General features: G+C 42.4%; 2 protein-coding genes and 1 long non-coding RNA gene across 3 annotated transcripts in view; 2 read left to right on the top strand and 1 right to left on the bottom strand.

Moving 5' to 3' along the window:
- Positions 1–308: 308 nt before the first annotated feature.
- Positions 309–21,266, bottom strand: part of LOC130252892 (uncharacterized) — a 52,603-nt gene continuing 31,645 nt past the window's right edge. Inside the window, exons 3-5 of the long non-coding RNA XR_008840460.1 lie at positions 4,842–4,874; positions 2,254–4,176; positions 309–1,032 (exon numbers count right to left, since the gene is read on the bottom strand). This is a non-coding gene — a long non-coding RNA (uncharacterized LOC130252892). The remainder of the gene's footprint in view (positions 1,033–2,253; positions 4,177–4,841; positions 4,875–21,266) is intronic.
- Positions 1,148–12,669, top strand: LOC130252887 (alcohol dehydrogenase 1). The gene is made up of 9 exons (XM_056490946.1): positions 1,148–1,359; positions 4,258–4,359; positions 5,497–5,635; positions 7,699–7,786; positions 7,895–8,114; positions 8,808–9,068; positions 9,566–9,701; positions 10,890–11,028; positions 12,463–12,669. The coding sequence occupies exons 1-9, from the start codon at positions 1,342–1,344 to the stop codon at positions 12,485–12,487; spliced, it is 1,128 nt and encodes a 375-aa protein (XP_056346921.1). The 5' UTR covers positions 1,148–1,341; the 3' UTR covers positions 12,488–12,669.
- LOC130252890 (alcohol dehydrogenase 1-like) lies at positions 15,838–20,452 on the top strand. The gene is made up of 9 exons (XM_056490950.1): positions 15,838–16,197; positions 17,125–17,226; positions 17,431–17,572; positions 17,889–17,976; positions 18,089–18,308; positions 18,442–18,702; positions 18,997–19,126; positions 19,432–19,570; positions 19,983–20,452. Exons 1-9 carry the CDS (start codon positions 16,180–16,182, stop codon positions 20,005–20,007), a joined length of 1,125 nt encoding a protein of 374 aa, XP_056346925.1. The 5' UTR covers positions 15,838–16,179; the 3' UTR covers positions 20,008–20,452.

Here is a 21,266-nt window from a genome sequence, read left to right as displayed (position 1 = left end):
ACAAATCCAAATCCCAGTCCCAAACCAGCCCCTGTGAAGAAAGCTTACTGTACTAGTCAAAACCAGCACAGAGGTTCATCAAGGCCAAGTGCCAAGTCCTGCGCTTGGTAACAACAACCCCAGGCAGCACTATAGGAAAAGCTGCCTGGAGGAAAAGGACCTGGGGGTGCTGGTTGACAGCAGCTGAACATGAGCCAGCGTGTGCTCAGGTGGCCAAGAAGGCAAATGGCATCCTGGCCTGGATCAGAAATAGTGCAGCCAGCACGACTAGGGAAGAGAAGAATCTCTTTCTGAATGAATTACAGTCATACAGGTAAACATGAGAGAGTGCTTTACTTGGTAATTACTAGTCAGGTTATATGCAGCATTCTATCTCTTCTTCACTTTTTTCTGAAGGAAGAATCTTGATTTCAGAATGCTGGGCATAATTTTAAAAAAAGATGGGGCTTGAAGTCCCCAGGAAAGGCATGCAGTACTGACTTCCACTCAAGAGGTGGGAGGGCAAGTGTGGGCATGGGGGCTGTGCTTGTGTGCGTTGATAGAACCAAAAGGTCAGGCACTCACAAAACAACCAGGGTGTTGCCTGTGGTAAGAAATATTCAGTTGCAGCACTCTTGACTTATTGATTTTTGTTTTTCCATCAGCACGATTGGCACATTGTCCTTGGACAGAGTGAAGTGAAAGCCATTCAGATTAATGAGTAGCTGGACTGTAAAACTAAGAATTCAGGAGCAGATACAGCCACTGCCAGTCAGTGTATGTTTCTTAAGCAGCTTGCACAATCCCATGTTTTAGTGGATGACCTGGGCTCTTTTAAGTGTCACCAAAGTTCATCAGTAAAGCCTGCATGTTCTCATTGTATCTCTGCTGCTGTGAATTCAAGAGCCACTCTCTCAATTTCTCTTTTCACCTCTAGTACCACTGAGAGTAGTGGGTTTGGAGGCCACCTTCTAGGGAGGTGGAAAAAGGGAAATAGCTTCCAGCCAGGGCAGTTGCTTTTGTCCCATGATGTTGAGGGCAGACACAGGTGGGCTGCAAAAAAAGGTAGGGAAGAGCATGAGAAAAGAGTCAGGAAGACAGAAGCACTGAAAGGGTGAGGTTTCATCAGATGAGTGGTTCATTCTCATTCTAGCACTTTTTCTGATTAAGGGGTGGGACTCTGAGCTGGGAGGCTTGGCTAAAAGATCAGAGCAGTCCACTTGTGGGAGCACTTCACGCAACCAGCTTCCAGTGTGCTGGAGAGGACTTGGGGTACCAGCAACCCAGCTGCTCTGGGAGTGACTGAGCTCTTGGTGCAAGAAGTCAGCAGTGGCAAGATTTGAAACAGACACACCGGTCAACATGAGCACAGCAGGCAAAGTAAGCAACAGTTTGTATTAGGAAAGTTTCTTTGCTGCATCTGAGTAGTGCATTTTTAAATGTGAATTCTCTGCAGGGACAATGTAAATCCTGGTGGTATAGCACAGATTAGAGTTTAGGATGAAGCTGGTGCAGGAGAGCTGCCTTTATTTGCAGCTGCTGTAGTTTCCTAGGAAATAGTTTTTAACTCTTCAAAGCAATAGTCTATTTGAGGCAAGATAAGGTAACAGCACCAGAATAAAAACATCCCATCTGGGTTAGCAAACTCTTTTTAATCTCTGATTTGATATTCAAAATATGATAGAATGTACTAAGTGTTTAGATCAATGCATTTATCTGCTCTACCAGTTTCCATTCTGAGATCCTACAGTAGCTTAAACTATTTTTAATTTATTTATAATTCTATCAGCTTGTTTTCTAAAAAGAAGATATGTCTAATATTGTATTAAATTTCAGGGTGAATTGTGCTGGCATTAGAACAGTCATTAAATTTGAATATGCATATAACAAGTCTCAAACTTTAATTAATGAAGACCAGAAGTAAATTTTACATGCAATGCAGTTCTGAGCTGGGATTGAAGTGAGTAGTTTCCATCTTTGCTAGAAATTAGATGACAAGAGAGATGGAGGTTGATAACAATACATGTTCCTTCTTGCACTGCTGGCGAGATGCTAATAGACACCCAGGGACCTGCAAGAGGGGTTAAGGGACAAGCAGTTAGAAATGGAAAAAACTGAAAGCATGGACCTTGCTAGAATGTGTCTTAAGATAGTAGCAGGATCATTTGCTATTACTGCCAGCTGTCTTCACTATTCTAAAACCAAAAGAGAAAGGGAAAAAAATGCTCTCTTTAACTCTGAGTTACTGCAAATGCAAAATTAATTGTAGCTTACTTGCAGTAAGTTCACCAAGTAGTTCTGTCCTCTGCTCAGCATTGAATGGAGCACAATAAATGAAGGGTTGTGATGTAGATTAACTGCTTTGATTTCATGGTGTTTATCTTGGAATAACACGGGTGTTCCAGTGCCATTTATGTAACCAAGCACATAGTCCTTGTGTCCTGTACAAGGGTGTGTTCCTACACCTGCCCTCCCCCGCTGGTAGAACACAGGAGCAGAGTAAAAACTGTTAAGCCAGTGCTTGTCTTAGCAGATGAAGTGGGTGATAGCGTGCTGTTGCTGCAGCTGTGGGATCCTGTTGCAATCCAGAAAAGCTCACAGGGACTAAACAGCCAGAACAATACATAGTTAACTAATGTCAAATTACAGAAGAGATTTGTTCGTTCTCGGCAATCCACACTTCTTGGCCACCTTTTTTCTTAGAAACGCTAAGTGTGCTTTGCATGTGCAAGTCATGAAATCATCACTGTCCTATGTGGGATACAACATAAATACATAAACTGCCTTTTTTTTTTTTTTTAAGTAAGTTTCCTAGAAAATAGTGCCCTTTGAAATGTGGCCTTTGACCACACTTGTAAATTTGTCACTAATCACACTTGCATCTGAACATTAAATTTAAATTTAGTGCAATATATATCTCTTGAGGCAGTTATTTTCAAAGCATTGCACCCATCCCACTTCTGTGTCTAGCTGCTGAAAGTCTGGAATTTTATTTCATATGTTTAGTATTTCCTAGTAATTATTTTCTTTGTTACCAGTTTTGAGTTTGTGGATAATCAGACTTTATTTCTACTTCAAAAGCTTTGACACTAAAAATTTGTTTGTTTGTGTTTTCCCCTGTGAATTTTGCAGAACACTGGTGTTAAGTTGTCCTGGTCACACAGTACAAACATGCATGTGCTAAACTTCTTGCATCCTGGATTTGATTCCCCTCCATTTCCTTCTCAAGATAATGCCACCTGAACACTTGCAGTCAGTAGACTTAACAGAATGACTGAGGACTTTATTGTGTGTCACCCAGGAAAATCATATATCAGGGACTGGGATTGTTTAAAGACCTAGAATGAGATCTTTAAACACCTCCAAGGAGGAACGCAACTATGGGGACAGAGAGGTCCCTCTGCTTTGAATACACTAGGATTGAGATTGCAGGGAGGAAACCTGTTTGAGAGCCTGGCATGAGGTGTGAACAATGCTCTTCTCTTTTCTGAGGGCATTTTTCTCTCAGTGGCAGATGGTCAGAGGAACCCTAAGGCCTGTCATTACCAGGACAAAGCCTGACGAGTTAATGGACAAACTTCAGTCTAAGAGATGAAAAAAAAAATTGTTTTGGATAGTTGGGTAGAAAATCCACTTGAGTTAAATATCCCTTCTGAGAAGGAGGGTACCTAGCATGGATAATGCTGCACTTGAAGGGTCTGCTCAAGATCATCTCTGTGCAGTGCTACATCAGTTTGTGCAGGTGTCCTTTCAGCCAACCCCTCATGGCTGAACTTGGGCTCTATTAGAATGTTTATAAATAAGTCCCAGGCTCTGAATTCCATTTTCAGCGATTTTGTCAGTTCTCAACACAGACAGTTCTAGGCAACTTTATCACAGCCTGATAAGTGACATCATTTAGTGTGCCATCTTCAAGAAGATACAAATACAGACAAGTAATGCAATACAGCAAAAGAAATTGACCAAAAAAGTTTGCAAAAGAGCAATGAGAATGGGTAAGGTATCCTATTACCTAGGAGACTATTACACATGCAGCTGAAAACTTGATGTGATAGACATATGAGCAAAGTCAGACATGATCTTGGTGGGGGAAAAAATAGGCTTACACTCATCTTCAGTGTTGACTTTTTTGTTGTTTGGTTTGGGTTTTTTTCCTGTAGTTCCCCTCTCTTCTCCACAATTATGAGAAAAAGTTTCCTATGCAGAAACAGAAGAATCTGTCTGTATGCTGACTTGAAAATGCAAGTGCCATTCCCCTTTTTTTTGCTGTGTTTGCAGGTTATTAAATGCAAGGCAGCTGTGCTGTGGGAAGTCAATAAACCATTCAGTATTGAGGAAGTGGAAGTTGCCCCTCCAAAAGAACATGAAGTTCGCATAAAGGTACTAAAAATAAAATTTAAAACTGCTCCTATGACTTGCATTCTATCTTGCTTTTAATCAGAATTAGTTTTATAAATTTTTAAGACCCAGTCAGAAAACGTTCTACTGGAAAGTAGTTAGTAATTGGTGAGCTCCTATGGAACATGTTTAAAGGCCTTAATTTTATGATGAGGTTCTTTAAAAAAAAAGTTTTTCATGGTTCTGTTTTTTGTTTACTGACATCTGTTTTTCTAATAATTACACTACAAGGCAAAATTCAGAATTTCCTGTAGTGTGGAAGAAGAAAATTTCTTTTAGTTTGAATCTATGCTAGGAAATAGCTCATTAGGCCTAGGAGCTTCTTTTTCTATCTGGATATTTGCCTTAGTGGAATTCAGCAGCTGCCTTAATTTTTGAGCCGTTTCAAGTGTTACACATGTGACAAAAACCCTCTTATAGGGTTAACAAATCCATTTGTCAGAATAAAAGTTGTAAACACATACCTGAATATTTCAAAAGAAATAGTGCTGTTCTAGCTGCAAGAAAAGGTAAAATGTCATATAAAACACTATGTAGCTTAAATTTTTTAATGTATCATTTACAAATATTTTAAATATATACACAGTACAATAATATAATTATTATTTAATTATCTAGAACATAGCATCATTGTATAATATATAATTTATATAAAATATATATTATGTATTGTCATATAATCTAAATATAATAAGCATAAAATAGTTCTGTTTCTAATAAAACCACAATATTTCTATTTATAAATAATATGTGATTATTAATTTGTATTTACATAATTTTATGTTTATAGAATATTACACACTTTTATTTTTAAGTATTTCTATATAAATATTAGAGATAATTTAATTTACTCTGTTCTTCCTATATAATTGTATTGCTAGAACATTGGTTTTCTACAGAAAATCCATCAAACTCCCTATAGAGCTCAGTACTGCATAGCAAACATCCACAAAGGAGCTCTGCCCTGTAAATTAAAAACTAAATACCATTAAAATCTTAAATCGGACAACTAAATTTGTTTCACCTGTAGATTTATTCTCCAAACACAGAGTATCATTTCACTTCTGCATATGCCCTGACAGTTAAATGAAGAAATATTCTTGTCTTTCTGTGAATCAGATCGTGGCCACTGGGATCTGCCGCTCTGATGACCATGTGATAACTGGTGCACTGGTTGAGCCTTTTCCAATAATTCTTGGGCATGAAGCAGCTGGTGTTGTGGAGAGTGTTGGGCAGGGAGTGACTTCAGTCAAGCCAGGTATGAAACAGCACTGAAAACAAACCCTGTGCTGAGTTTCCAGACTCCTCCTTACATCAAAGATTATTACATTCGTGAGTATTTTTACTGCATGGGAAAATTCTCCAATTCCAGTTTTTTCAAGGATACCTCAAAGGATATAAACATGCTCTTTATGCCTTTCTGTGTCCCCAATATTGATTTACTTTCAGATTTTCTACTTAATTTCTTCTGGTTTTAGAAAAAAACATCTTCAGCTTGTTTTCCACCTACATAGTGCTTTTCTTGTCGTGGGACTAAGAACATAGAGTCTTTGCTGCTGTTCATGTGAAATCAGGCATTAGCTGCAGGTTCTATGAACACAGTTTATACAGCTCATCTTTCTCAAGAATAAGGCAAAGCAAAGCACTAGATGACAAACATGTCAAAGCACCTTTTAATTCTCGTAGCAGCTAAATAATCCATCGACTTCAGTTGACCAGAACTTAGGTCTTACTTAACTTTAGAAGTTTCAGGGCACAACTGGGGTGCCTGTCCTGCTGCAGGCTTTGCAAGTGGGCAGCACCAGTGCAGGTGAGGCAGCACTACTCCCTGAAGGCTGGATTGCTCTGAGGACACTCACCTGGACCAACTGCTCCTCCCTACGTTCTCCTTGAACCACACTGCATAGATAGTCAGTGAAAGATGACAATTTGAGATGGGATTCCTCTACACTTTGATAGGACTGAAAAAATTCTAACAAGGGCTAAGTTATTAAGAGAAAATATACATGAAAAAAATCTATACAGAATCATTCAATTTCCAGGTAGTTTATTATGATACCTGAGTAGCCCACTTTTAACACCTCTGAACTTCCAGTGTTTTTGTCCATACTGACAAGTATGAAGTCTGTCCAAATGAGGTTGGTATGTAGAACAAAAAAATTGATTAGAGATTTCTGCTTTAACTCCAAACAAATATGCATATTTCAAATTTCAGTGACAACTCTAGCTGCTTTTTCTTTTATGTCTGGGTTCATAAATCTCTCTGTTGTCTAATTCTAGCTGCTCCATGTTGCCAGGTGAGCTGAAATAGTAGGCCTGAACACATACATGCACAAAGTCACATTTCTCAGATGTTGCTTAATTTACACCTGCAAGTTCTGAAAAAAAAAAAAAAGGCTTCAACTTGTGCAACGTTTCTTTAGCAAAATGGTTACTTAGCCCATATCACAGTTCTAAGTTAACTCAGGGTCGAGGTAGTGGGGGTCATTTAATATTCTGTAGGTATTTTTCATTTTTTGGTGGAAACCAAAAATTTCCCTTGACTTTCAATGTGTGAAGGACTAGCCACATTTTAAAACTGACAAATCATAAACTGATATGTATTAGGAAATACCTGTTTAGAGATTATTAGATATTTACCATTTATCATTGCTTTGGAAATTGCATAAGAGTAAAAAATTGCATTGAGAAGCTACATGCTACTTTGTTAATCACATAATTATGCTAGAGAATTAGAGATGCTTGGCTTAGATTTTGTGTGCCACTGCTTCTCAGACAAGTATTTTACCCACCTTTATTCAACACAACAGTAATAGGACTGCTATACAGCAAAGATGCTCAAAAGGACTGGCAAATTAATTCTTAATTTCCCATTCTTTGTATGCATGGTTAATGGCCCCGTTATCTTGGCACTCCAATCTGCTGTCCTAGTGGATGTCAATTTTTATCTCAGTTTCTTTACTGAAATAAGGTGTATTACGACCTTCTTTTTACATAGAAGATGCAATAAACTGCTGAGTAAGTACTTCAGAAGTGTCAGTAGATAACATGGTCTTATGACATAGGTCTGACTCAGTGCTGTTGAAAGACACTAGAGATTTTGCATATCAAAGCTAGTTGTCATAACTTCGCCCTAATTATGTCTTTTATAAAAAAACACAGAAAGATGGTTCATCTTACAAAAGCAGCAGAAGGAAATAAAACCATTGTGCATTCCTAGTGCATATTTGCCTGGGGATTAAATACACTTGCTTCATATTTTGACCTGCATGCTTCTTGTTTCCCTTTTTAAATCCTCTGTCATTATTGTTTTATTTCTAGGAGACAAGGTTGTTCCACTCTTTGTTCCACAGTGTGGAGAGTGCAAGAACTGCTTAAACAGCAAGGGTAACCTGTGCATTAACACTGAGTGAGTTTTCCTGGATTACTTACAACCCTAATTTGATTTGACTTTATCCAAAACTGATTACAAACAACAAATTTCACATGCCATTATTTCTGGTCATCTTTCAAACAGCCTTGGTACAAGACATGGATTAATGCCTGATGGCACCACCAGATTCACCTGTAAAGGAAAAGCAATTCACCATTTTCTTGGTACAAGTACCTTCACTGAATACACAGTAGTGCATGAATCTGCTGTGGCCAAAATCGATTCTGCCGCTCCTCTGGAAAAAGTTTGTCTAATTGGCTGTGGGTTTTCAACTGGTTACGGGGCTGCTCTGCAGACTGCCAAGGTAAATATTGTCAGGGTGTTTATGATATTATATGGTGTCTGTTCAAGATTGTGTAGCCTGCAAGTGCTTTGTTAGCATGGCAGCCAGGAGTTATAGACTCTGTTCAGTTCAGTGTGGTAAGAAGATACTAGTTCTTTGTCTACTTCAGATTCTGTCTCTAGAGTGTCAGAAGTCTTCAGTTCAAAATCCAGTAAAATTACTTATTACCATCTGTAATGTTCTCCCTCATAGCTTTATCACCCCTAGAAAAATATTACAACAGACTTTATTTTTTTATTGTAACTGAACTCTAGGAATACATAGAAGCCTATATAAACAACACAATTGTAGCAATATAGGAATGTGAGTTTTAGAGCAGGCTCTGTCTCCAATTGAGTGACACTACAGATCTTAACACCTCTGGAATATAAAACGTCATAAAAAAAGAGGTATGTCTAAACCTGAAGCTGAGACATATAATGAAAACTTGGTCTCAGAAATGTATTTTAGGGACAATTTCTCTTAGTCACATGTAGCATTATAACAGCACAACTGGCTACTGAACTAGCAGGTATGCATGTGCAATTCCTTCTCAGCAGGTAATCTCTAAATTGCGAGAAGCGGCTCAAGTGAAATCATGTTGATAATGAGGAAATTCACAGTACTTTCCCTAGCCTATAACAATATGCCATGTTTACATGGTTGTTATTATAGGTGGAACCAGGCTCCACCTGTGCTGTCTTCGGCCTCGGAGGAGTTGGCCTCTCTGTGATCATAGGCTGCAAGGTGGCTGGAGCTGCCCGCATCATTGCCGTGGACATCAATAGCAACAAGTTTGCCAAGGCCAAGGAGCTGGGAGCCACCGACTGCATCAACCCTAAAGACTTCGATAAGCCCATCCACGAAGTGCTGACGGAAATGACTGGCGGGGGTGTGGACTATTCCTTCGAGGTCATCGGCCGTACGGACACCATGGTATGCAACCCAAAGCTGGGGTGACACGAGGCATTAGCTCATTAGCACTCCCTTCACCAGGCCACCAAGCACCAAGGAGGAGGAGCTGGGAGCTACTGGCAGAGTGCTAAGCTAACTTCAAACCTGTAAAGTCCAGCTATTGACCACTGAGATGCAGGGACAGAAGCACACTCAGAAATTAAGGAAAGAGAGCTTCACTGTAGTGCCCTGGCCAAACCAGGGTGGCTACATTTCAAATAGCCCATTATCTGCTTTCCAAAAGTGGCTTATCACTAATAATTTAGACAAAATGGGCAAGAAGAGCAAAATTAGGATATACTTAACCTGAGAGCAGATACAGTGGTGTGAGCAGATACAATGGACAGTTTTTTAATGTGGTTTCAGTTACAAAAAATGAATTGCAAGCAGAGCCCTGAGAGGATGAGATGGAATTTAAACTTCCGTGCCCCAAGGACAAATATTGACTGACTCTGGGTGCCCCTCTGTTTCTAATGCAGACTGCAGCCTTTGCCTGTTGCCATTACAACTACGGAGTCAGTGTGATTGTGGGAGTGCCCCCTGCAGCACAAAATATCACTTTTGATCCCATGCTCCTCTTCACTGGTCGCAGCTGGAAAGGCTCCGTCTTTGGAGGTAAGAACTTGGAAAGACATGATTTATCTGGCTTGGGAAACTTGTAAATCATCTTGAATGAAACAGGATATATCAAACTAATTGTTTAGGCTGTCTTACTGGAAGTAGTATTGATGGATATTTTGCTAACACAGAAGTTGAAAGGTAATTAATTATGGGAATTGTTAGTGAATGGCAAGAGAAGGAAGGTAAAAAACAGAAGGAGGGAAGGAGGGGGAAGAAAGGGAAGAGAAGAATAGACAGAAAGAAAGACATAAAAAGACAGAAAATACAGAAAAAGAGGGAGGAAAAAAGGAGAAAATGAGAAAAAAGGAGAGAAGTAAAAGAAAAGAAAATGAGGGGGAGTAGAGAGAGGAGGATGGAGAAAACAAAGAAGAGGAAAAAAGATAAGGAGAGAGATACGAGGAGATAAAGGATAGAAGATAAAGGGGAAAAAAGAAGAAAATCATAAAGAGAGAGAGACAAAAGAGAGAGGGGACAAAAGGAGTGGAGAAAAAGAGCAAGTGCAAAAAGGAGAATGAGAGAAATAGAAAGAGAGGGAGAGACAGCAGGAGAGATGGAGAGTCAGGACTGTAAAGGACATCAGGGCTTATACTCAGCTGATTTCCACAGAGGTCAGACCCCAGCTTAGCCCCTGGCCAGCTGCCAACAGTCCCTTGCCATTCTTTCTCTTTTTGGAGCTCTCTCAGAAGTCCCACACTCAGCATTGTCCTAGCTCACTCAACACAAAGGTCACAGAAAACTTGTTTCCAACAACAGTTTTTATCACTCGTAACCAGTTCCTCCCATGGATTCAAAAGACAACTGAATAAAACAGCAGAGACAAATCAGGTTCCTATAGAAGGGCATCCTACTATTTATGACAGCTTTATCTAGTGGTGCTTGTAAGAAAAGAGAGACACACCCACCACCCACTCCCCAGTTTTGAGCAGGCAGTCAAGTTTCAACTTACCAACCTGGATGTCAACACTCTGGTTTTTGTATGAAATGTGATTAAGCTGAAACATTATTTAATGTGGGAGAAAGTTTGGATTCTGTAAAGACTGACATTTGTACTAGTGTTCTGCTAAGTTTGTCATATGTGGAATAGCTGCACTTTGTGACATGGGCACTTTGTTCCCATGTTTCCTGCTGGCACCCTGTGTTACAAAGGTAAAGCCATGCTGCCACATTTCACTTTTTTTTCAGGCTGGAAGGGTAAAGATGCAGTTCCCAAACTGGTTGATGACTACATGAAGAAAAAGTTTGTTCTGGATCCATTAATAACCCACACACTACCTTGGACAAAGATCAATGAAGGATTTGATCTTCTAAGGACAGGAAAGAGGTAAACATTGTTTCATTGTAAAGATTCTGTACAAATAACCTAAAGGAGATGTATGGTAAGACAAAGTCTGACTTCATGGCAAAGCATGGGGACAGCAGCCAAGAATGCCCCATAATTCCTCCCAGTGTGTTCCCATGGGTTGCAGTTGGAGTAATAAAGCCAGCAAATGTTCAGCTTTTGAAATGCAGTGGGCCCTTGCAGAGAAGCTTTCCTTGCAGAGGAACTTTCAGATTCTAGTTTGAGCAGACACTCTGGGTAGCAGAGGGAGAAAAGACTACACAATTGAAGAAGTCTCTTCCCAGTAACCATTGGAACACACAACCAAGGGAGCATGGGAGTGCCAAGCTGCAGTGTGCCAAGGGTTAGCTACATCATATTCCAAGAAACATTTCAGGAGGAAGAGCAGGAACACAGAAATAGCCTATTCCTCTTGTGAGTTAGGGAACAGAGTCCCTGTCCAATTGGTCCTAAAGTCACTGGGTAGTTTATCTTGAACTTCAGAGCTTTTTTAAAAGGAAAGTACTTGGTCTATATATATACATTGCAAACTCAGAATTTGGCTCTTGTGCTTTCCTCAAATATTGTGAAAGTTCAGCTCAGACTGTTTTCATAGGGTATTGAAATTGGAAATATTTTTTGATGGAGACATTTGACAAGATTCAGCATGGGAATTGGAAATTGTCCTTGGCAGAGTAGGAAATACATTTGTATATCTTAGTATGTGTGGAGACTACCCTTTTGGAAAGTTCTAGATGTTTATAACTTACAGAGTCTGGAGAATTACATTAATGTTATCTTTTCATTGTCACTTGCTAGCAGTTATTTTAGATATTACTTGCTCTGAATATAGTAAGCAAGTAACAGGAGAATTTCAGCACCTGAGGTTTGTTGTCAGGTTCTAACAATGCAGCACACACTTCATTTTTTATTATCTTTATTTTACATAGGCTATAAATGTTAGTTTTAGTTTTTAGTATAACAAATGGGAAAGTGGTGAGGACAGAGATGCCAGCAGCTTTGCTAGGATACTGATAGTCAGCCTGAAAATGGAGGCATGTTGCAGCTGATCATTTTTATGGAGTATAATACTTCAGTGTTTCAGTTCAGAATAAGCTGTACAGTTACCTTGTAATTGGAAAGATGTATCTAGGCCCCTCTCTGAGGAACTTCTGAGGCTGCAGCTGGTAATTAATTACCAGGAGCCCTGGGATTCATCAGTGAAGGCTTTGCAGTCTTCTGTGAATTTTGTTCTCTACATCTGCAGCAAAGTTTGCACTTCTGCTCAGTCATTTAGCTGCTAGTTGTGGCAGGGGCAGGCTGGGAGGGAGTACCTGTTTGACAGCAATAGTACAGATGATCAGAGAAAACATCAGTGTTCTGCTGATGTTAGCCCAGGGGATTTTCTAGTCACTAACTTGTCATTTTATACTGCAGCATCCGCAGCGTCCTGACGTTTTAGGATTCCCAGACGTTAAGCAGCAGATGGCTCAGCACCAGTATGAACTTCACCATCCTTCAATACAACTTATATAAATGCAGACTTTCCTGAAAGATCTACCACTACCCTTGAATAAAATGATCAAGCTCAAACCCCACATTTCAAGCACAGAATTTATAAATGAAACCATCTTTTTCCTTCTACCTCTTTCTTCTCATTCTTGTTTTAAATCCTTTATATTGTGCTGGAATTTCTTTTAATAGCCAGTTATGAATCATAGAACTTGCTCCTGTCACAGGTGTTATAAAAAGTTTGTATTTTTAAAAATTACTTATCATGTGCAATCTTTTAATAAAATTAAAAGGAAGGAACTGCTTCTTTGGGCTTCCATAACACTGCAAGCTTAAGAAATTTGTACATGCAGTTCAGCATAGTAAAACTCTAGGTTAGAACTGTGTATACATCCTGAATGACTGTATCATTCCAGTGCCTAATAAGCAGGGAATGATATAGCAGAAATTAAAATTTTTGGTGACCATGTGTTTAAATTAATAATTTAAGCAAATCATAGACTTAGGTACTGGAGAATGTCTCACTACTCAGTATTTTACCAGATTAACACTTCCAAACATTTTATGCAAAATTAGTGTGTTGCTAAAAATTAGTGTGGTTTGTATTTAGTCTTTGGGGTTTTTTTTACCTTTATGCCTCTTTCTTGGGGTTATTTTAGTTGTTGTTTAGTGGTTTAGGTTTTAGACCTTTAGTGCCTCTGATGTTTGGGAAGCAGTGTGAAGAAATACGAATGTGCACCAAGTATTGTTTTTTGCTTCCATTATACAAACGGGAGGCTTCTTAATTTCTTAAGTATGAATACAGAATAAATGGGAAGAAACAGGTGACTGGTAACAGTTTGTAACAACTCAAACATAAAGCATCTTACTGTTTTCTGAAACTGCAATGTGGAAACAGGAGCAGAGGCTACTTCTATCTCAGCAAATATGGTCAATATTAACATATCTTTAGTATGGAGTAATCAGAGCTCAAAGGCACTCACAGGCATGGCAGCTGGGTAGAAGAGCCTATGAAGCAAAGGTACTGTGCTAGTGATGACTTACATGCTTGTGTCAGCAAAAAGAGTCTTTGAGTGGCCCAGCTAGATTAATGATTTGAGGATCAAGCGATTACAGTTTAACAGAAAATCCTTAAACACGTCTATAAACTAAATTTGTACAACAATTGAGAGCTGAACTTCAGTCCTCAGTGTAAAACAGCTAAAGTACAACACACCTCACTTCTGTCCTCTTCAGGATGACGCAAAGCCCATTTTTGCAGTTGTCATCTGCTAAGCATAGGAAACGCCAGCTGTTAGTATCTTTAGTAGGAGAGTTGCTGGAGTCCAAAATAATAAACCCATTAAATCATTCTTATTAGGGATATTTTATAAGGCAGCCATCTAGATGTGTCTTCACATGGAGGAATGAAGTGTATTCTGACCAGGAAACAAGAAAAAGTTCATACTTTCCTAGAGTACTTTGATTTGCAGACCCTCATCAACACTCAGCTGAAGATGAATTTATTTGTGTCATTGTATAGCTTGGACAGAAGGTTTCTGATGTCCCTTCCTAATGACTCTCTGGCTCTGAGGTACTCCAGGGGGGTCCAGGAGCTCTGGACAGCTCCTGCACAGCTCTGTGTAAGCCTCCATTTAGGAGCTTTCCTGGGAGCGAGTAGAGACCACATCCCCCATCAGAGCACCAACTGTCCACTAGCACATGATGACACCACAAAAAATCCACAAAAGACATGAAAAATCCAGTGATTTCCCAAGAAACAAACTACCAAAGCACAAATGGTGTTTCCTCAGAACATAAGCTATGGTAGTGTTTAACTGAACATCACCTGGCCTTGCCTACAACTGCGCAGTCCCATGTTTCTGCTCTCCCACCACATCCCACCCACACAGACAATCCCCCAGGAAGAGGCACATGCTGCAGTGTGCAGCTCTATTTTCACATGCTTTTAAGATCACACTCCCTGACAGTGCATCAAAGCCAAATGATCATTCCCACACAACGTAATTCCCTTCAATGCTTCCAGGTTATCAGATGGACACCACATATCCAGTAATAAAAATAACTGTGCTACACAGAAACACGGGAAACAAGACCATGTTTTGTTCAGGGGTTATAACATCTTAGGACAAAAATTGCTCTGGGCAAGTGAAAAAATTTTTTCTCTGAGAAGATACCTAAATCATACTATAAGTCATGATAGATTTATTTCTTTTTTAATGCAGCACATTCACGAGGCTGAATACTGAAAATCTTTAAAACTTCATTCTAAAACTCCTTATTCCTGGGAAAGTATCATTCATTGTCTGATTGAGGCTACTAGAGATGTACAAACAAATGTATGTAAAAGTAGAAATTCCTTGGGAAAATCTGCTAAACATCCCTGCTTACCTGAAAAACAGATAAAAATGATCCACAAGTGCCTGTCTGCTCTAGAGCCAGCTGCTCACCTCCAAGACAGGACCATGTCATCACCTAGAGGCTGGGTTGACCAGCAGGGCTAGGGAATTGAATGCCAAGCAGCACTTCCATGTGATTGGGACCACTGCCAACACCACATGGCTGCCATGCTTTGTGCAAGAGCTCAGACAGCTGCTGGGGCAGGATAGAGCAGCCAGGCTGCATCTCTGAAGCTGGAGATGGATTCAGGGAATTTGAGAGCTGGGGGCTTGGCCTGCCAACTCTGAGTCCTGCAGCTGCTACCGACCTTCCCCATCAGCCCATGAAACAGGGTTGGGACATTCAATAGCAAGCACCAACACAAACCCCAGCGGGCAGTCAGCTGAACACATAAACATGGGGCTGATGGCTTCCCAAACACAGCAGCAGTTCCCAAACACACACTGTGCTCATCTTAGCCTGGTCCTCCAGCAAGCTGCTGCTCATTCTGCCTCCCCCATACATTATCTTGTCCAATGTCTCAGAAAAAAACAGTTCTGGGAGAACCTGAAAAGCCCAGGGGGTATAAACCCACAAACCTGGCTACAGAGGAGTGATGAAAATGTGTCCTTGGGGGGAAAAAACCTCTATTGACAGACCCTCCCCTTATTGCTCTAGTCAAAATAGCAGCAATAACACAGAGAGTAAAGACAGTAAAGCTTCAACCTAGGAGGTGGGGTGGTGGTGTGGGTTTGTCTACCCCATGACGATCTCACTGCTTTTTTCTGCCTTTTTTTTTTTTTTTTTTTTTTTTTTTTTTTAACATTTTTAACCTCTGTGCAAATATCTTAGTGTGAATGGCCAGCAGGTCGAATGCTCCAACGTGGCAAAAAGGGAATTCCCAGGAAGCCCCAGCAGTGCCAAAAATATCCTCCCACCACATTTACAGGAAGCAGCTGGAGAAAAAAAAAAAAAAAATATCTCTGAGCTCTCTGAGCCTTTAAGGTGGGGAGAGCAAGGAACGGCCCATGAGCAGAGTAACTGATAAAAGCCTGCCTGGAGGACTTCTGCCCCCATCCATCTCCCTGCCGCTATCCAGCTCCTCCCCTCTGCATCCAGCATCCCACACAGATTAACCAGCGCTCTCCAGACGCTGCGCACCGGGACTGCTCCCGCTCCACGACGCGGGGATTCTGCAACACGCGGGGGCAGCAGCTTCCCTCCTGCCTGCGACAGCGACAGACACAGCTCTGCTAACACCCCATGGCCACTGCGGGAAAAGTAAGAACACATCGCATTTCCCCTCCTGCTTCCCGAGGTGCCCTGCTCTTGGCCAAACGCGCTGCAAAAGGCTCAGCCTGCACACCACTCTGCCATGCCCTCTTTCCTCCGACCTTACTCCCCCACCTCTTCCAAACCTCTGGCAACGTCCCCACATTCTGCTTTCGGACAACTGCACGTGTCCATACCTGCACCAGGCAGTGCATTCCCCCTCTGTCCTGCCCAGCTGCTCAGGAGACAAAACACGGAATTGTGCTGCTCTGCAAAACACTCTCCTGCTCGATGCCACTCTGTGCTCCTGCTCTGGCAGCAAAAGCAGCTCTTCAGTGGTGCCCTCTTCAGCCACTCATCTCCTGCACCCAACCTTGGCCATGGCAATGCCCTTTTCAAGCTGCAGGCTCCATTTTGCTGATGTCAAACTGCTTTGAGTTGATCGGGGAAGGGTATGAGCGATGTCACACATAAATCATCCTTTCGGGAAGGAAAAAAATCATCCGTTGCAGCCACGCTGGGAATGTTTTGTAACCTCTTTTTAGATACCTTCAGTCCACTGAAACTCAAAGTTCTGTTCTGCTTGCCTTAAGCTGCAGAAGTGCTCATGTTTCTGTAACATCTGCCCCATATCCCAGAACAATGAGTCTCGTCATTTTGCTTTTCACACTTCACACGAAGCCAGTGTTTACTAAACATTGTTTGGCTTTGCATAGATCTGAGTACTCCAATGTTACTACTCTCCCACCACATCCCACCCAACCAGCAACCCCCAGAAAACAGCACAGGACAGTTGTGTAGCTTTAGAAGTGTGCGCTGCAGTGTGCAGAGATACATGCTGTGCAGCTCTGGCTTTCATGATTGTGAGACAACTGTCCTGGCCTTTTGTCAAAGATGTACCTTTCCCTGCAATGTATTCCTCTTGGCTGCTTCCAGGTTATCAAGTGCAAGGCTGCTGTTGCCTGGGCCCCCGGCAAGACACTCTCTGTTGAGGAGGTGGAAGTTGCACCCCCAAAGGCAGGGGAAGTCCGCATCAAGGTAAAAACACATTTGAATTGTATTTTCTCCCTTACGGGAGTTGCTCTTCTTGTGGCTGTACCTTGGATATAACCAAGTGTGTTGTGTCCACCCACGGGCCTTAACTGTCCAGAGAAGTTCTGTGGAAAATCCTACAGCAAACTGAGATAAACAGAGGCTGGACTATTTCTAGAAATCACCATTTACTCTTTCCTTTCCAAACAGATTGTGGCCACAGGCATCTGTCACTCAGATGATCACATTTTGAAAGGTTCCTTGCCTAATGTAGAATTCCCAGTTATTCCAGGTCACGAAGGTGCTGGGATTGTGGAAAGCATTGGAGACGGAGTGACCTCTGTGAAACCAGGTAACCAACACACATTCAAAAGCACACCCTTGATTCACGCCTCAAAGCTCTGCCAAGAACTCAGAAACTGCCTCCTGCTCCTGAGTCAGTGATTAAAAAAGTGACTGCATACTCATTGCACTGGACTCTCATGTTCCACTTTCCAATCTGTTCCTCATGCAGACGAGTGGGGCTTGGAGCATTCATCCTCACAGGGAAAGTAGAGGGTTCATGGTTGGTTTCTGCCCTCAGAAAGCTCAGGAGTGGTGATACAACAGGCAACTTCCTCAGGGCTTGTGGAGCAAAAGGCACCTAAAACAGATCCACTTTGTTGCAGGAGACAAAGTGATCCCCCTTTGCCTTGCACAGTGTGGGGAATGCAGCTACTGCAGGAATCCTGAATCCAACTACTGCCAGAAGTCCCAGTAAGTTTACTTCGCCTTCCCCTACACCTACATGGGATTGACTATATGACAAGTCTGAAACCTCCGTAAATGCTTTAGTCACTAAAATAGGAATGGTTGTACCTCCTCACAGTTTCACTGAACCTCAAAACTTGCTGCCAGACAAGACAAGTAGATTTACATGCAAAGGGAAACAGATCCACCACTTCCTGTGGGTCAGCACCTTTGCAGAATACACCGTGGTCCCAGAGTACGCCGCTGCCAAGATCGATGCTGCGGCACCTCTGGACAAAGTCTTCTTGTTTGGCTGTGGGTTTTCCACAGGCTATGGGGCTGCCATCAACACAGCCAAGGTTGGTACTCAGGCATGTTTAGCACCCCAGAGCCACCCTCACAACCTCATCAGTGCTGTGCAAAAGAAACCTCCCCCTCCTCCTCCTCCTCCTCCTCTTGCTGCTGGACACTCACAGGGTCCTGTCTGTGCAGGTAAAACCAGGCTCCACCTGTGCTGTCTTCGGCCTCGGAGGAGTTGGCCTCTCTGCTGTCATGGGCTGCAAGGCAGCTGGAGCTGCCCGCATCATTGCCGTGGACATCAACAAGGACAAGTTTGCCAAGGCCAAGGAGCTGGGAGCCACCGACTGCATCAACCCTCGAGACTTCAAGAAGCCCATCCAGGAGGTGATCACTGAGATGACCGGGCAGGGCGTGGACTACTCCTTTGAGGCCATCGGGCACGCGGACACCATGGTAGGTGGCACTTCAGCACCTGTCCTCCCTCCCACATCATCCCAGGCTCCTCTCAGGGCAACATTTGCCCCTGTGGGGAGTTTTGTCCACTGCTGGATGCAGAAAGGCAGTCTGTTGGCTTGGGGATGAAACAGTGTACAAATCTTAAAGGAGGCCACAAGCTCTACAGGTCTGCTGCACAAGGAGGATGTGTGTTTTTTCACATTACCAGGGAGGAGCAGGAGATTGCACAAAAACAGATTCCCCTGACCAACTCATCATGGCTTTCCCTAATTCTCCTACCTGTCCCATCAGATTGCTGCCTTGGCTTCCTGCAATATGAACACTGGTGTCTCCGTGATGATTGGGGTAACGGATTCAAAGATTTCCATTGATCCCACACTTCTGCTGACTGGCCGTACCTGGAAGGGAACTATGTTAGGAGGTATAAGACTTAAGAATGCAGTCTAAATATTTCATTTTTTCCTTTCATGGTAGTAAAAGAGGGTTTTCAAGTAGAAGACAACTAAAGAAGAGCACTGCATTGCCTGTATTGAACATTAGCATTGCACATGCAAATAATCATCTCTACTTGTTTCACACAGTAAACCACTCATCCTAAACAGTGAAAATCTCTCACAAGAGAGTGGCACCAGCACTGGTTACTCAATCCTGACCCACACAGTAACACTGCCTTAACAAAACAGCCTTTCTTCCATTATTCATGCAGCTGCTTTCTCCTGTTTCTAGGCTGGAAGTCGAGAGAATCTATCCCCAAATTAGTTGCCAGCTATTTGGAGAAGAAATTCAATTCAGACTTGCTGATCACACACACGCTGCCATTCGCTAAAGTGAACGAGGGATTTGAGCTGTTACGTGCAGGAAAAAGGTGAGACCCTGACCAGCAGGACTGAGGTACAGCAAACCTAAACACCTCCTCCTAAAATTCCAACAGCCAGAGCATGCAACCCTGGCTTCCCAAAGAGCACCTGAGCCTCTTGAGGAAGCAGGGCCTCACAGCTGAGTGATGGCAAGATCTGCCATAGCCCAGAGGGAAGAGCCCACGTTGAGCACAGGGAACCCTCCTGCCCATGGTGCAGCTCAGCACAGATCCTGTGGCCTTATCCCCTGAGGGGTTGCCCTCAGCAGGGATTTGAAGGCTGCCCCACTGCTGCACGTCTCATGCAGCTCAGTCAGGAAGAGGCTGGATGACAAAGAAGTGGCCAGTCCCCAGGCACAACTGCCTGCCACACTGGTGCCCCTGAGCTGCAGCAAACCCTCCCTTCCCTTCCACTTTTCAGCATCCGCAGTGTCCTGCTCTTCTGAAGGACTCGACCAAGGAATCTGGGTGGAGGGACCAATATAGGAAATGCTCTCCTGGCCTGAGCCCTTCTCAAGTAGCACCTCACCTTGGGAGGCACAATGAGAAGAGAATGAGGATCTCACCCGTGCTGGTGTTGTGGATGATACAACTGTCCCTGGAAAGCACCCCTGGGACCTTGTACTCTGAGACAGTGAAACCTTTCATGAGGAATGCCCCCCTCCCTACCTAAACCCCTGTTATCATTTAGGATTTCTATTGCCCTTTAAGTGTGTGATATGAATGGTCTTTTTTCACCTAGAATCTTAAAGTAATTGGAATGTTCTCAATTTATAATTTTACTGGTTAGAATTTCAATCCCCTGAAAATCTATATATCCCCCTGCTATGCTATGTAAATGGATTTTGCTGGTAGAACCCTTTGAAGAAATAAAGCTACGTATGGAACCTCTACGGCATCTCCCAAAGTCTTATTCCTTGCTAGCTGAGCAGCTGACATTCTGCCTCGGGTGCCACCGGAGCTATATGAACCCCCAACAAGCCTGAAGCTAGAAACACCTAGACCAGGCAGCTACAGTTGCCACTGCTGCTCCTCCTGTGCCTGGACAACATCCAGAAGGATATCTCTCCATAGAAAATGCTTTCACTAATAAAGGTTTTTAAACAATCCTATCCAAAACAATACAGTCCATCAACAAGGCCTTGGGACAATTGATTGACGGATCAGGAACACAGCAAGTGATCTCCTTGACCTGGCTGTAACAAGGAATTATACTGGTAGAAATACACAGATCCATCAGGTCAATGTATGGCTCTGAGGCTGGTGTAAGCAAAATACTGGGTATTTTGACTGTGATGTGATCCATTCAACACCTGGTCTACTGACACCTGACAGGATAGGTTTTCCTCAGAGGGGAAAAGGTGTTCTAGCAGAGGAGCTAGCAGGGCTCTTTGACAGAGCTTTAAACTAGTATGGGAAGGGGAATGAGAAAATACCAAGCTGCTCAGTGATGAACAGTGCGATTGTGTGCCAAAACATGAGGAAAGAAGCACTATTTGGATACCTCAATCTGCTTCACAAGTGTTGGCTACAAAGTACCACATGTGGAAATATCTCTCTACTAATAAATGCAGCTTCAGGAACAACCAGTGATGACCTGGAAGCTTCTGCCCAGTGCCACGGATTTGGTATCTGTGAGGTTACAATCTCCACTGCTCTAGGCACCAACTTTGTCTGGTTATTTTCTAAAATGAGCAAAGCAGCT

This window comes from Oenanthe melanoleuca, chromosome 4 (genome assembly GCF_029582105.1).
Source record: "Oenanthe melanoleuca isolate GR-GAL-2019-014 chromosome 4, OMel1.0, whole genome shotgun sequence".
Taxonomy (NCBI): Eukaryota; Metazoa; Chordata; class Aves; order Passeriformes; family Muscicapidae; genus Oenanthe; species Oenanthe melanoleuca.
This window is presented reverse-complemented; position numbering and strand designations above follow the sequence as displayed.